Source organism: Lacerta agilis, chromosome 4 (assembly GCF_009819535.1).
Source record: "Lacerta agilis isolate rLacAgi1 chromosome 4, rLacAgi1.pri, whole genome shotgun sequence".
In the NCBI taxonomy this organism is placed as follows: Eukaryota; Metazoa; Chordata; class Lepidosauria; order Squamata; family Lacertidae; genus Lacerta; species Lacerta agilis.
In genome coordinates, this window is record NC_046315.1 from 11620553 (window position 1) to 11633123 (window position 12571).

Here is a 12571-nt window from a genome sequence, read left to right on the forward strand (position 1 = left end):
GATGTCTGCGCAGCTGCCACGTCCCCAAATCCAATCCTACTTATATGTCGCTTAGAGAGCTCTCTGACTGAGCGGCTTAAAGCATCTTCTAAATACAATAAAAATGAATAAATATAAGGCCGGCCCTTTCCTCTGAAGCCAGTGAGGTGGAAGCGAAGTGAGCACAAGGTTGTGTTTTTTCCTGCAGAGGGAGCCTTCCTGCAGGGGTGGAAGGTGGAGCCTAATACCCTTGACCCTTGAGCCGCGCCCATGCATTCTCGTATGAGGAAGTGAGGAAGAAGCACATGCAGTACCTGATGATCTCAGAGTCAGGGAGCAGGCCTATGTGGTAGTGGGGATAGGGAGCTGAAAGGAGGAAGCTTTTGTCACACTCGACAGGGGAATAGTGCCTAGGAGAAGGTGGCTTATCACAGAATTTGTTCACAGTGCTGTAAACGGGTTCAGGAGGCCTGGTGATAACAGAAGAGAAGAGTAAGAGGTTAGACGGGCACCCCGACATGCGCAAAACAGTCGGCCACACAGCTAATTTGCACCCCAAAGCATGCAGAGAAGTATCGACAAGAGAAGGGTTATATACACGCACCAAAGAAGAAAGAAGAAACTTCTGTTAAGTTACAATACACTAGTCACAAAGAGTAAGAACGTGATAGGCACAGCACTGTACACAAGACAGCTAGGGGGAAGGAAACCGGTGACAACGCTGTGCCGCAACATACCGGTGACAAAAGTGTGCCGTAACAAACCGGTGTCAAAGCTGTACCGTAACATTCAACTCTCAGTCTACGAAATGGTTTAAAGTGTCGCTCCTTACCTTCTGGAAGCCAACAGAACCCGCCCTGTAAGAACTTTAACTCGACCCGTACACTTATACTAAAGATCTAGGACACCTTAGCAGTAAAGTTAGGAAGGCACATTCACACTACAAGGGAGGACAACGTGTAGCCGTAAAGTTGAAAGGCGTTTGGAAGCCCCTTCTAGCAAACATTTAGGTGTGATGCGTTGATGAATTGTGGAGAAACAACATACATGGCTCCGGTTTCTACAACAGTGGCTCCGAAGCTGTAGCCCTGGAAGCAATTGTGAGATCAGCTTTATGTTGCTGGAATGACTGGGAAAGGGAAGGAGCAATGTAGGGCAAGGACCACCCCTTACTTAAAGTTGCTGAGGATTCAAATGGATATGAGCAGTCCAGTCTCCTACCCGTTCTCTGTGAGCAATAGAGCGATGGTATAATTTAGCAATAGCAGAGGCCCTGAGCAATAGAGTAAGTTGTTTCTTTGGTCCTGGATTCCCAGTGGGGCACAGGCTATGCATATCGGAGGTCACAGGGGCTCAGTGTGCATAAGGTTTGATTGCCAGCATTTCCAGGTATGGCTGGAGAGAGACTCCCGGAAGAGCCGCTGCCAGTCAGCGCTGACAATACTGAGCTAGATGGACCAATGGGTCCAGCTCCCTTTGTTCCTAGATCCAGCTCCTGCCAACTTCAGTTAAAAGGATCAGGTGGGAGGTGATGGGAGACTTCGGAGAGCTGTGGCCTAGACGGGCTGAGGGCCCAACTCAGCTTCCTGGGGCGTGAGGGATAGCTCAGTTGGTAGAGCACAAGACTCTTAATCTCAGGGTCGAAGGTTCGAGCCCCACGTTGGGTGAAAGATTCCTGCATTGCAAGGGAGGTGGACTAGTCGACCCTCATGGTCCCTTCCAACTCTACCACCCTATGATTCCTATGTTCTCCTTGCCCATGAGATATGTGCTAATTGTGTTAGTCGCCCAAGACCCACAGGTCTGGAAACCACGGTTCTAGACAAGGAGACCTTCCAAACGGCAACAGCGGACAAAAAGGTGACATCTTGTCATAGTTACACTGTATAAATCAGGGAATACACTCTACACAGTATGCATAGTTAGTCTGAGAGTGCTGCTTCCATTGTAATTCAGCCAAGCATTTGAACAGAAGCTGGTCATCTTCAATGTTAAAATACACAATATGCAAAGGGTGCAAATGGACTACCGTCCGTTATGAACCAAAATAAGCATGCTGGACTTCTCTTTCCGTTCAGGCACTGCATGGCAAAGACAGATCCAGATCTTAAAGTCTCAAACAATGGACCTTTCATCATTCACCGCAGAGGTTTCATCCTGCAGGCAACTGGCACAGCCGGGTTCAAGCGCTTTCCTTCTTACTTCTAAGAAACAGTTTTGTAAATCCGGGGAAATCTTTGTGAAAGCACATCTACAGAAGCTTCAAAGAAACTCACGAGTGTCTGCAGGATTCAGCCCCCGCATCCAGAACCTTCAGTCTTCTGGGGCAGGCCTTTACTCTATACTCTGTTGGCTAACAAAAATGCACTGAAAAAGTGATGCAGGCCGCCTAATGGTGGAAGAACAGAGCTGTAGAGCAACACTTTGGAAAAGACACACACACACACACACACAATCTCACCCTCTATGACATCATAAAAGAAAACGAACCCTGAAAATAATTTTGAGTTCTTTTGGAAACATTGCAAATAGTTACGACATTCATAGCGGTATAAAAGCCAATTGTTTTAAGTAACATGAAAACAGAGATTACAACGAGTCTTGACAACTTTGACATAGAAGGATAGCATTTTCTCTCTCTCTCCAAGGTTTGGTGTGCTTTCAATAATGCAGCATAGCGGGCAACAAGTCTGGCTTTCTCTGTTGCTCTTCTTTGGCTGGGAAATACAAGGCTAAATGGACCTTTGCTCTGATCCAGTCAAAGTTACATCTTGCATTTTTCAAGCCTTTGTAGCATTCGCACAGAACATATCATGTCTACCAGAGGGCAAGAATTTGGCACCATAATAGACAGCATAACCCTGAGACTTGTTTCAGTGGTTGATTTTACTTCCTAAATCTGTGTTCTGTGCCAATCATTTAAAATCCACTGGCACAACTGCAATTTAGCTCACAATGTAGCTTTTTACTCTCTTTAAACAAGTTTTTTTTGTGGTGAGCCAGCCACCATCAATCACACCCCAGCATTTTTGTTTAAAAGAAAACCATGTAGTATTGATTTGAAGGGATTTTGCCAGGACAGAATACTGACTATATAAAAAGTTATTTGCAGGGCTGAGAATTTTGCAATGTCTCTCTTCACTGCCCCACAATTAATTTTGTTAATATTACATGTTTTAAGTTATATACGAGCCGCCTTCAGAATATGTAGAAAGAGGAGGTATAAACATTTAAACAAACAAACAAACAAACAAACAAACAAACAAACAAACAGAACTAATACCATTATGCCAATTTCCAACATTTTCTGTAATTTCCAATCATACTGATTCTGAATTCCATACTTGAATAATGGCATTTTCCAAATTTAGAAAATTCGCTGTGACATATGCACGGACATGCCTACCTGCATAATATAATGCTTAAAGCAAACCAATCATGTTCCAAGGAAATTTAAATTTCCAAAAGAAGATTTGGAACAAATGGAGTTATGGCAGAGCAGCGAAAGGCCATTTGTTCTGAATGGCCTCATTAAAGTAAGGGGGAAATGTCGGCAACTGTTTTTGACATAGCAAAATCAACTCCAGTAGATGTTTTCAATAGTGCTGATCAGTTCCTGCAAATGCTTAATCAATAAATACCAGATTCAGCCTGCAACAGGCTCACCAATATTTTATAGGAAAGGCTGCTGAATCCAGATTACCGGTATCTTTTGAAACACTCACAAAGCCAGTTTCACACATCCAAAACCACTGAAAAGGTCAACCGATTTTGAACGGGGGAAAAAAAGTTGTGTGAATCTGTCCAAAATCCAGCCCTGTTAACACATGTTAGACAGAGCTTCTTTTGCATTTATTGCAAGTCAGTTCCTTGGCTGGGAACTATAGAATCTCAAGTGCAGTACTATATATGCAAACTATGCCTAGGGTTTTTTTTTTGCTCCCTGCCAGATTACACACAGAAACTATTTCTGAAACTGAGAGGAGCTTCAAAGGTAGCTCGTGATGAGGGGTAAAATTCAGCCCGTTTAAAAGTTCCACTGGATAATCCCTAGTTTCCAATTATGGCTTCATTCTTGATAGGACTACAAAGGGCTATTGACAGAAATATCACATTCTCAGTACTGGGGCAGATTCTAGTTACGGTAGCTGTAGGCATATCTCTCTGTGTATGAGTCAGGGGACGTACAAATCTTGTCAATTTCAGTTTCCCATTGTTCCAACCTTAAATGCAGTTTTCCTGCATCAGTTTGCATTCTTAAAACAAAAACAAAAATCTGCACAAAAATGCACACTTTAAAAAATGTGGATTTCCCCATTTTTTTCCACAGTCTTGTCTAATATAAACCTTTTTTTGCAAGCTGTTTCTCCAGCATAATGGATTTTTCTACATTATTTTCACTCACATGCATTTGTCTCTGCACTTTCCTCTGACTTCAGGGAAGTGTGAATTTTGAAGGGCAGTTATGTTGGCATATTAGTTCCAGATGTGCATACTAGGTAGGTTCACATGAATATATGAAGCAAATGAATTTCTCCATCATCCCTAGTGTTGGTGTGTGTGGTTCTTGGTTATCATTAATATCACACTCTTCTGATGGTTCCCCAAGCCCCTGAGGTTTGGTTGGCTGTCACTAGGGGACCCAGTCTTCTGTGTGCCCTGTGGAACTCCTTGCCAGTAGAGGTTTGGCAGGAACCATCCCTCCCTTCTTTCTGATGTCTTTTGGCAGACCCTTGTAATACAAATTTTCTTTTGAAACCAACCCGTATTTATCGATGCTTTTATGGATAGTTTTGCTGTTTCTATTGCCAGACATTGTATTCTGCCTATATACCGTATATATATATATATATATATATATATATATATATATATATATATTACATGGATTATCAACGTGTAAATAAAATAAAAAGACAGTGTGCAGATTAAGAGGTGAGCTAGCGTATGCGAGTCTCACATATCCAAATCACTGGAAAACGTATTTCATCAGAGGGAAGGAAACCAGAGGCAATGGGAAAGACAGAGATCATAAGGTGGCATTTAATGCTAGTCCTACTCAAAGTAGACCCATTGAAGTTAATGGGCATGACTTAGGTTCATTAATTTCAATGGGTCTGCTCTGAGCAAGATGTAGCTGATTGCAACCCATGGTCAGTACTCATGATGAATTAGAATCCAGAATGTTACAATTTGAGGGGAGTAAATATTTCAGATGTGGTTATGCAAGGGAAAGATAAAAGCGTCAGGTTGTAGGCCTAGGTAAAGGAAATTAGGACATGTGTATGTCAGGTGAAGATGAGGAAAGACTGGGATATGGCATAGTTTCCAATGTACCAGGAGACTGATAAACAATCTACCATCAAAGTCAAGGATAGTCCAGGAAATGTAAGACTCCTCAGCCAAACAGTGAGAAGATGAGATACATATTCTCTTGTAACACTATTGCTCTCTCCCAACAGCTTTGAGGTCTGCAAGGGGCAAAGCTTTATTTCTTACAGGTTTGAGACCCCCCCCAAACCCATTTTCCTGTTCAGGGCTTTGCTCTGGAACATCTGAAGTCATACTCAAAGCGTGTGCACCCCTCCTCCATCACAAGCTGCAGTCCCCCTCACGCATCTTAGGGAGGACTGTCGTCTGTTCGGGTGGTGTGGTTTCATGGAAGCTTGAACCTCAATACCGTTTCAAAATGTTATCAGCCATGAGAAGGATGGCGAATCCAAAGCTATCCCTGAGAGCCCAACCGACACCTAGAGAACTGTGATCCAGCAAACAAGAATCACAGTAGGTTTCCTTTTTCTTTCTTTAGCAGGAGAGCCTCTGGCAGTTCTGGGTTCTGGGTACCCAACTCAACCTTCTGGAGCAGATTTGGGGAAGGCCGCAGGACATGCACAGGGAAAGGTGAGAACGGGAATACTGTAGTCCCATTGCGCTATGTTTCACTCAACCCTCAAAGGATAACAAGAAAGCCTCAGGCAATCCTATGCCTTGGCTCCAGTTCTCTCACCCTCTGGTGGCATCAGAAATATCAGTCCTCTCTTCTAATCCCCAACATCATGGTCAGTGGTGGCTGGTGCCGCCTAGAACCGAGAGGGCAGAAGGTACGGTTGCCAACAGTTGGTGGAGCCAGAACCAGTGACAACCCCTGACTGGCTGTGAGGAGGAAGAGGAAGGCAGACCATGCCAGGCTGTTGGCGCAGTGCCCCATTGGCCCTAACTGATCAGCCTCTATTGGTCATGAGAGGTCCACTCCCTGTTGCTTGTCCCCATGGACCTTCATGGGTGACCCCAACATGTAGAGCAGGCTCCCCGCTCCATGGAGATGGCAATGGGGTGAGAGGGAAGTGAGCTAGCATGCCTACCCCCCTACTTTCCCTCCTGCACTTCCAACCATGTGGGGGATTAGAGTGGTAAAGAAGAGCTTCAGTATTTTGGAAGGAAGAATGCCATGCGATTAAATCTACGGATGTTAATGTAAAGGAAACAGAAGTGGCAGCTTGGAAATGAGCAACGGAGTCTTACATTGGGAAGAAGAACTAATTCTCGGAAATGAATTTAAACATGTGCAGGGAACCAAATCAAAAAGCATTTTTTGGGGAAATGTTAAAATAAAATAAAATGGATAAGCACTCTTTCAAGATTGATCCACGTTACTTTATCCACAACCAAAGCACTTTCAAAGACCGAACAGCTGCTCAGTTTATGTCTTTTATTGTGATTAAAGCAAATACAAAGCATTTGTTACACTCTGTGAATCGAAATAGATTACATAACAAATGGGTAACAACCTCCCCCCTTTCACGGCGCCTTCAAGCATCTGGGGACGTCATTTGTTTTTCAGCTTCTACACACAGTTGACTTTTTAATTGCTAACATTTAATTTTACATTCTCAAACACACCTTGGGACAAAAGGTTCACATCATTTTATACATCATGGAAAAAAGCCAAGTTTCTGGGCAATCCTTCAATATAAATAGCAAATTAACGTCGGGTTGCTGGGTGTGTATGCCACATGTTTTACAGATATTTGATAACCCTGGTTAAAATGTGTTGGTTAATTATTCTACCAACCACAGCTCCGGACTGCAAAGCATACATGAGGATTCGATTTATTGCAGTAAGTTCAACAACAGCCATGATGGAGTCTGACATCAACACACTCAAATGTTGGAGAGCTTTTATCCTTACATAGGAAAAGTGAAACAGTACAAGCAGAAGAATATGAAAAGAAATTGGGGTGGGGTGGAGAACAGTCAAGGTACAGAATGATTGCCCTGCCCTGTTTTTAAAGGACTACACACTTATCACAGTGCCTGTACCACCCTTTCAGATTACTGTCTTTTTAATGATTTGCACAGAAGGTAATTTTGCTCTTCTTAACAATTTTACATACATTCTGGTTGAAAAACCCACTTATCATTATACAAGTCTCTATTGTGGAGTGCCACTTTAACTTTCCCTGCCTGTTGCAGCAACTGTATGCACGCTGTGCTAGGTGCTGTATCATTTTTAAAAAATTGCATCTGCATTGCTTCATTCATTTCTTAATACTCCGACTTGAACTGCAATACAAACGAAGCAATGAAAATACAATGAAAATGAATAGGGATATTTAATATGATGGATGTGGCCATCTCTTGTCTTCAACTACAAATCTATGGATATGCCATGGTCCACCCGAATGAAGCTTTCGAGCCACTGGTAGTCCGTGGACCACTGTTTGTGAAATCTTGACCTATCGCAACATAGCATATCCTTGGGATTCCTTACAACTCTTCAAATCTAATTTTCTATCATAAAGCCTCCTTTAACTGTCTTGCCGCACTGAAATTCTTCCATTGTATATCATTCAGTTTTTCTTCACTCCCTCCATTTTTTTCTCACTTTGGACTGTGAAGCCCTCTTCTATATCAAGGATGTCAAGCGACTTTTATTCTTTTTTTGCTTAGGAATTTTAAAGATCATAGAATCATAGAGTTGGAAGAGACCACAAAGGCCATCCAGTCCAACCCCCTGCCAAGCAGGAAACACCATCAAAGCATTTCTGACAGATGGCTGTCAAGCTTCTGCTTAAAGACCTCCAAAGAAGGAGACTCCACCACACTCCTTGGCAGCAAATTCCACTGTCAAACAGCTCTTACTGTCAGGAAGTTCTTCCTAATGTTTAGGTGGAATCTTCTTTCTTGTAGTTTGAATCCATTGCTCCGTGTCCGCTTCTCTGGAGCAGCAGAAAACAACCTTTCTCCCTCCTCTATATGACATCCTTTTATATATTTGAATATGGCTATCATATCACCCCTTAACCTTCTCTTCTCCAGGCTAAACATACCCAGCTCCCTAAGCCGTTCCTCATAAGGCATCGTTTCCAGGCCTTTGACCATTTTGGTTGCCCTCCTCTGGACACCTTCCAGCTTGTCAGTATCCTTCCTGAACTGTGGTGCCCAGAACTGGACACAGTATTCCAGGTGAGGTCTGACCAGAGCGGAATACAGTGGTACTATTACTTCCCTTGATCTAGATGCTATACTCCTATTGATTTAGCCCAGAATTGCATTGGCTTTTTTAGCTGCTGCATCACACTCACTCATGTCACGTTTATGGTCTACCAAGACTCCTAGATCCTTTTCACATGTACTGCTCTCAAGCCAGATGCTATTTTATTTTATTTTAGATTTGAGAAAGAGAATTTCCCATGGTGAGATCTGAGAAAAAATGGCACCCTGGAGAATTTTGGACTTTGTTGAAATGTTTGCATCACCCTTTTGCGAAGCCAAGAGGATCTGGAATCAGAAGGACATATTACAAAAATAAGGAGAGCCTTGCAGCATCAGCTAAAAGGCCCATGTAGCCCAGCATCCTGTTCTCACAGTGGCCAACCAGATGCCTATGGGAAGCCCAGAACACTCTCCTCACTTTGGTTCCCAGCAACCAGAACTTAGAGGCATGCTGCCTGCAATAATGGATGGAGAACATCGCCACCATGGCTGATAGCCATTCATTCATTCATTTACTATCTGAGGAATGCTCATAACTTAACGGTAGAACATTTTTGCATGCTGAAAGTGCCAGGTTCAATCTCAGGTAGGACTAGAAATGCAGGACTAGAGCTGCTGTCAGTCAGGCAGACAATGCTACGCTAGAGGGACTAATGGTCAAGGCTCAGTTATAAAGCAGATCCCTATGTTCCTATATCCCATGTCATGGTGGAAATTAGGCCAAGGAAGTCACACTACAGGATCCAATTTAAACAACTGGGGAAGTGGAAGGAGCTCAGACGCAATTAAATGCAACCAAAACCTCAAGAGAACAACGCAGCCGTTCCTTCACCACTGGATGTCATAATGGTCCAACCTCAAGGATCGATGACACTAAGCCTCTGAATGCCAGTTGCAGGACAGTGTCATTCTCCCTATGTTCTGTAAAGGAGGTGGGCTTCCCTGAGTCATCTGGCTGGCTGCTGAGCTGAGTGTTAAAATATCAGCCAATGTGTCAGGAAATGTCTGAGGAGGGTGTTCCACATACTGGGCAACCACCATAGGGAATACCCACTCACAGAGAAGATATGCACATTCCCCAAAGAATCTGGGGATTATGCATAATGGCCAGAGGATGCACAAAATCCAGTCAATATGCACATATTCCCTAAGATAGGGTTGCTATATCCAAAAAAGTTGAGCTTTTTTAGGAAAGCACTAGAGCTTTTTTTTTTTTTAACAAAAAACTCCAAAAAAGAGAGAGCGGTTTTTCGATTGACTTGCCTAAGATCCAGGACAAAGCGCTGCCTTCCAGACTTCTGCACTGAATTTCATGAGCTTTGGGGTCCCTTCCAACCTTTACAATTCTATGATTCACATTTCCCAAGGCCTGTTGAAGACTCTGTATATTGACCGGGGAATGGGCAGAATTCCCTCTCCATGGACGGATTATGTGCACATTCTCCATTGTGCCTGGTGAACATGTCACTGGGGCTCAGACTAGTTGTTGCCATAAAATGTCCCGAAGGCCCTTGTGGTGGAAGCGTTGGACAAAATACTGCAGGATACCCTTATTCTCAGATATCACCAAGCAAAGAAAATAGAGGAAACATTAAAGGGGAGAAAAATGAGCTTCCTTGTGAACACAGTAAGTAAAAGTCACCTCCTTATGCCTTCACCACAGAGAAACTGAATGTGGAAGCCTGAGCTCATTAAAGATCCCTGTGAGGATTGGCATTCTCATTCTTCATGGCTAAAATCTACATTTGTCTTTCGACTCTCCATCCCCCCGTTTTATTCCCCCCCCCCTCCGCCGAATCAAAACCCCTCCAGTGTTGCCAGAACACTGCTGCTTGATTAGTTACAAATAATCAGCAATCACTCCAAATGAATTTACATGATGAAGGATCCCAATGTTTGCAGCAAGCAACAGGGTTATTTTCTGCGAGACGCAGTGCTCCACCAGCTCATGCAACTTATGCAAGTGAATAAGAAATTGGCTGCTTATTGATAAGTAGAAAACTGTGGGGAGTTTCTCTTTAACAGCTCATTTTCTACTCTTCCATTTTCATTTGTTCTTTATGTCGCCATAACATTGCTACACACACACACACACACACACACACACACACACACAATGTTGCATAATCAAGCACGCATAGCATGGTGAAATCCACTGCTCTGGGGTCTGTTTTTTAGAATTCAGTATCTAGCTAGAGCTAAGCCTCTAAATCAGGCATAGGCAAACTCGGCCCTCCAGATGTTTTGAGACTACAATTCCTATCATCCCTGACCACTGGTCCTGTTAGCTAGGGATGATGGGAGTTGTATTCCCAAAACATCGGGAGGGCCGAGTTTGCCTATGCCTGCTCTAAATAGTGAGTTTTTAATTTGCCAAATCAGTGGCTTTCCACGGCTGCTGATGAACTTCTGCACGTCCACCAAGGATCCTATGTTCATTGCCGAGGATTCTGAGGACACATTGAAGGGCGCACACTTGGTTCATGCAGGACATTGGTGAGGCCACTTTTAATTGAATGGGGTCCCCATTCACAACACCTCCCTGCAGTTTTGCACAGAAAGGTCATTAGTGGCAAGCACGATGTGTTTCGGGACATGCTCCCCTTCTGCAGTTCCAAGGAACCCCAGGCGTGAACCCTGAAAGCACAGCTTGAAAACTGGTGCAATGGTGTGACAGCAACTTTATATAGACTAGGTGCAGATAGGCAACATGCCAAGTGCAGCAAACTATGGTTTATTGGAGCGGAATGAGCTGTAAGTTTGAAAGCATGCCTTCCCCTGCACAGCGTGTCTAATTGCAGTTCAGTCTCCCATTTCTGCTGAACCATAGTTTCCCCCATGACATCCAGCTTGTGGTTTAAGTTACAGCTAGACCAAACATGTGAAGGGCTGCCACAGAAAGTTTCAGGAGGTGCAGTGGCAGCTCCTTCTTAAGAACATAAGAAAGGCAGGATCAGGCCAATGGCCCATGTAGCCCAGCATCCTGTCCTCACAATGGCCAACCAGGTGGCCATGAGCAGGATCTGAAAACAACATTTCTCTCCCCAACTTGGAAGTTTACCTTAATGTTAGGAAGTGACCTGGGGGTTAGTATCTTGCTGTTTAAAGTATTAAAAGTTCTGTGTCCCTGAGCCAGGCAGTCCATTCTGGAATGCCCATGAGAACTACAGCCACAACCACATTTAAAGCACATGTATTCCCCCTCAAGAATCCTGGAAACGGTAGTGGGCCCCAGTCAGGGCTACAATTCTCAGCACCCTAAACAAACTACAGTTCCCAGGTTTCTTCAGAAGGAAGCCATGTGCTTTAATTGTATGGTATGGATGAGACCACAGCGGGGTTCACTGGCCCTTTCTGCACATTGACCAAAAGCATGGAGGGGATCCTGGTCTTGCCTGCTTCCACTACCACTGCCATTCTGGCTGTCCAGGCGACATCAGGAGGAGCTTTAGTCACCTGTTGAATTACCTGTGTAGAGTTCCTCTACATCACGAGAGATGCTGACCGGGCCAGAGTCTCTCTTCACGAGGCATTCCCTTTCTGCGTTAATTTGTGACACATTCTTTTATTTTGAATTCTCCACATTTCAGTTGGCTCTTATGAAAATTCGTTAGGAATTTAGTGTGATTTCCCCCTCTTATGCACGTCAGGGTTTTTTGTGTTATTTTAAACAACACATGCATTTTTAGGAACAGTTTGTCCCAATATATGCATTTTGGTACACGTTACTTGTCTGGAGAATTTGCATTGCAACGTTCAGAGAGGTGCAAGCGTTTTGCCTCGGTTCATGTGTCATTTTGGAATGTACATAAATGCAAACTGAATCGAATTCTCCCCCGGTCCTGAAACTGAGGACAGAAAGCAGGAACGTGTACTTTCAGGCTGGCCTCTACACAGAAAATGCTGGGCTAGGTAGATCTTTGATCTGATCAAGTAAGTTTAATTGTTGAATATTTATGTAGGATCACATGGAATTGGTATCTGAGCAGACGCCCCTTCTGATGCAATTTGAACATGCAGATCTTGAGAGAGCACAGTGGAGGGGGTGGTGACACCCAGGTACATGAGGGAAGAAGGGGAGGAGGGATAACTTGTT

General features: G+C 43.7%; 1 protein-coding gene across 24 annotated transcripts in view; it reads right to left on the reverse strand.

The window, feature by feature from the left end:
- Positions 1-12571, reverse strand: part of DLG2 (discs large MAGUK scaffold protein 2) — an 834734-nt gene that overhangs the window by 157084 nt on the left and 665079 nt on the right. For 20 of the 24 annotated variants that reach the window (XM_033146043.1, XM_033146049.1, XM_033146046.1 and 17 more), the window contains one exon: positions 294-449. The exons of the other annotated variants lie outside the window; for them this stretch is intronic. In XM_033146043.1, coding sequence (XP_033001934.1) covers positions 294-449 — 156 coding nt within the window. The remainder of the gene's footprint in view (positions 1-293; positions 450-12571) is intronic. 24 annotated transcript variants of the gene reach the window in all.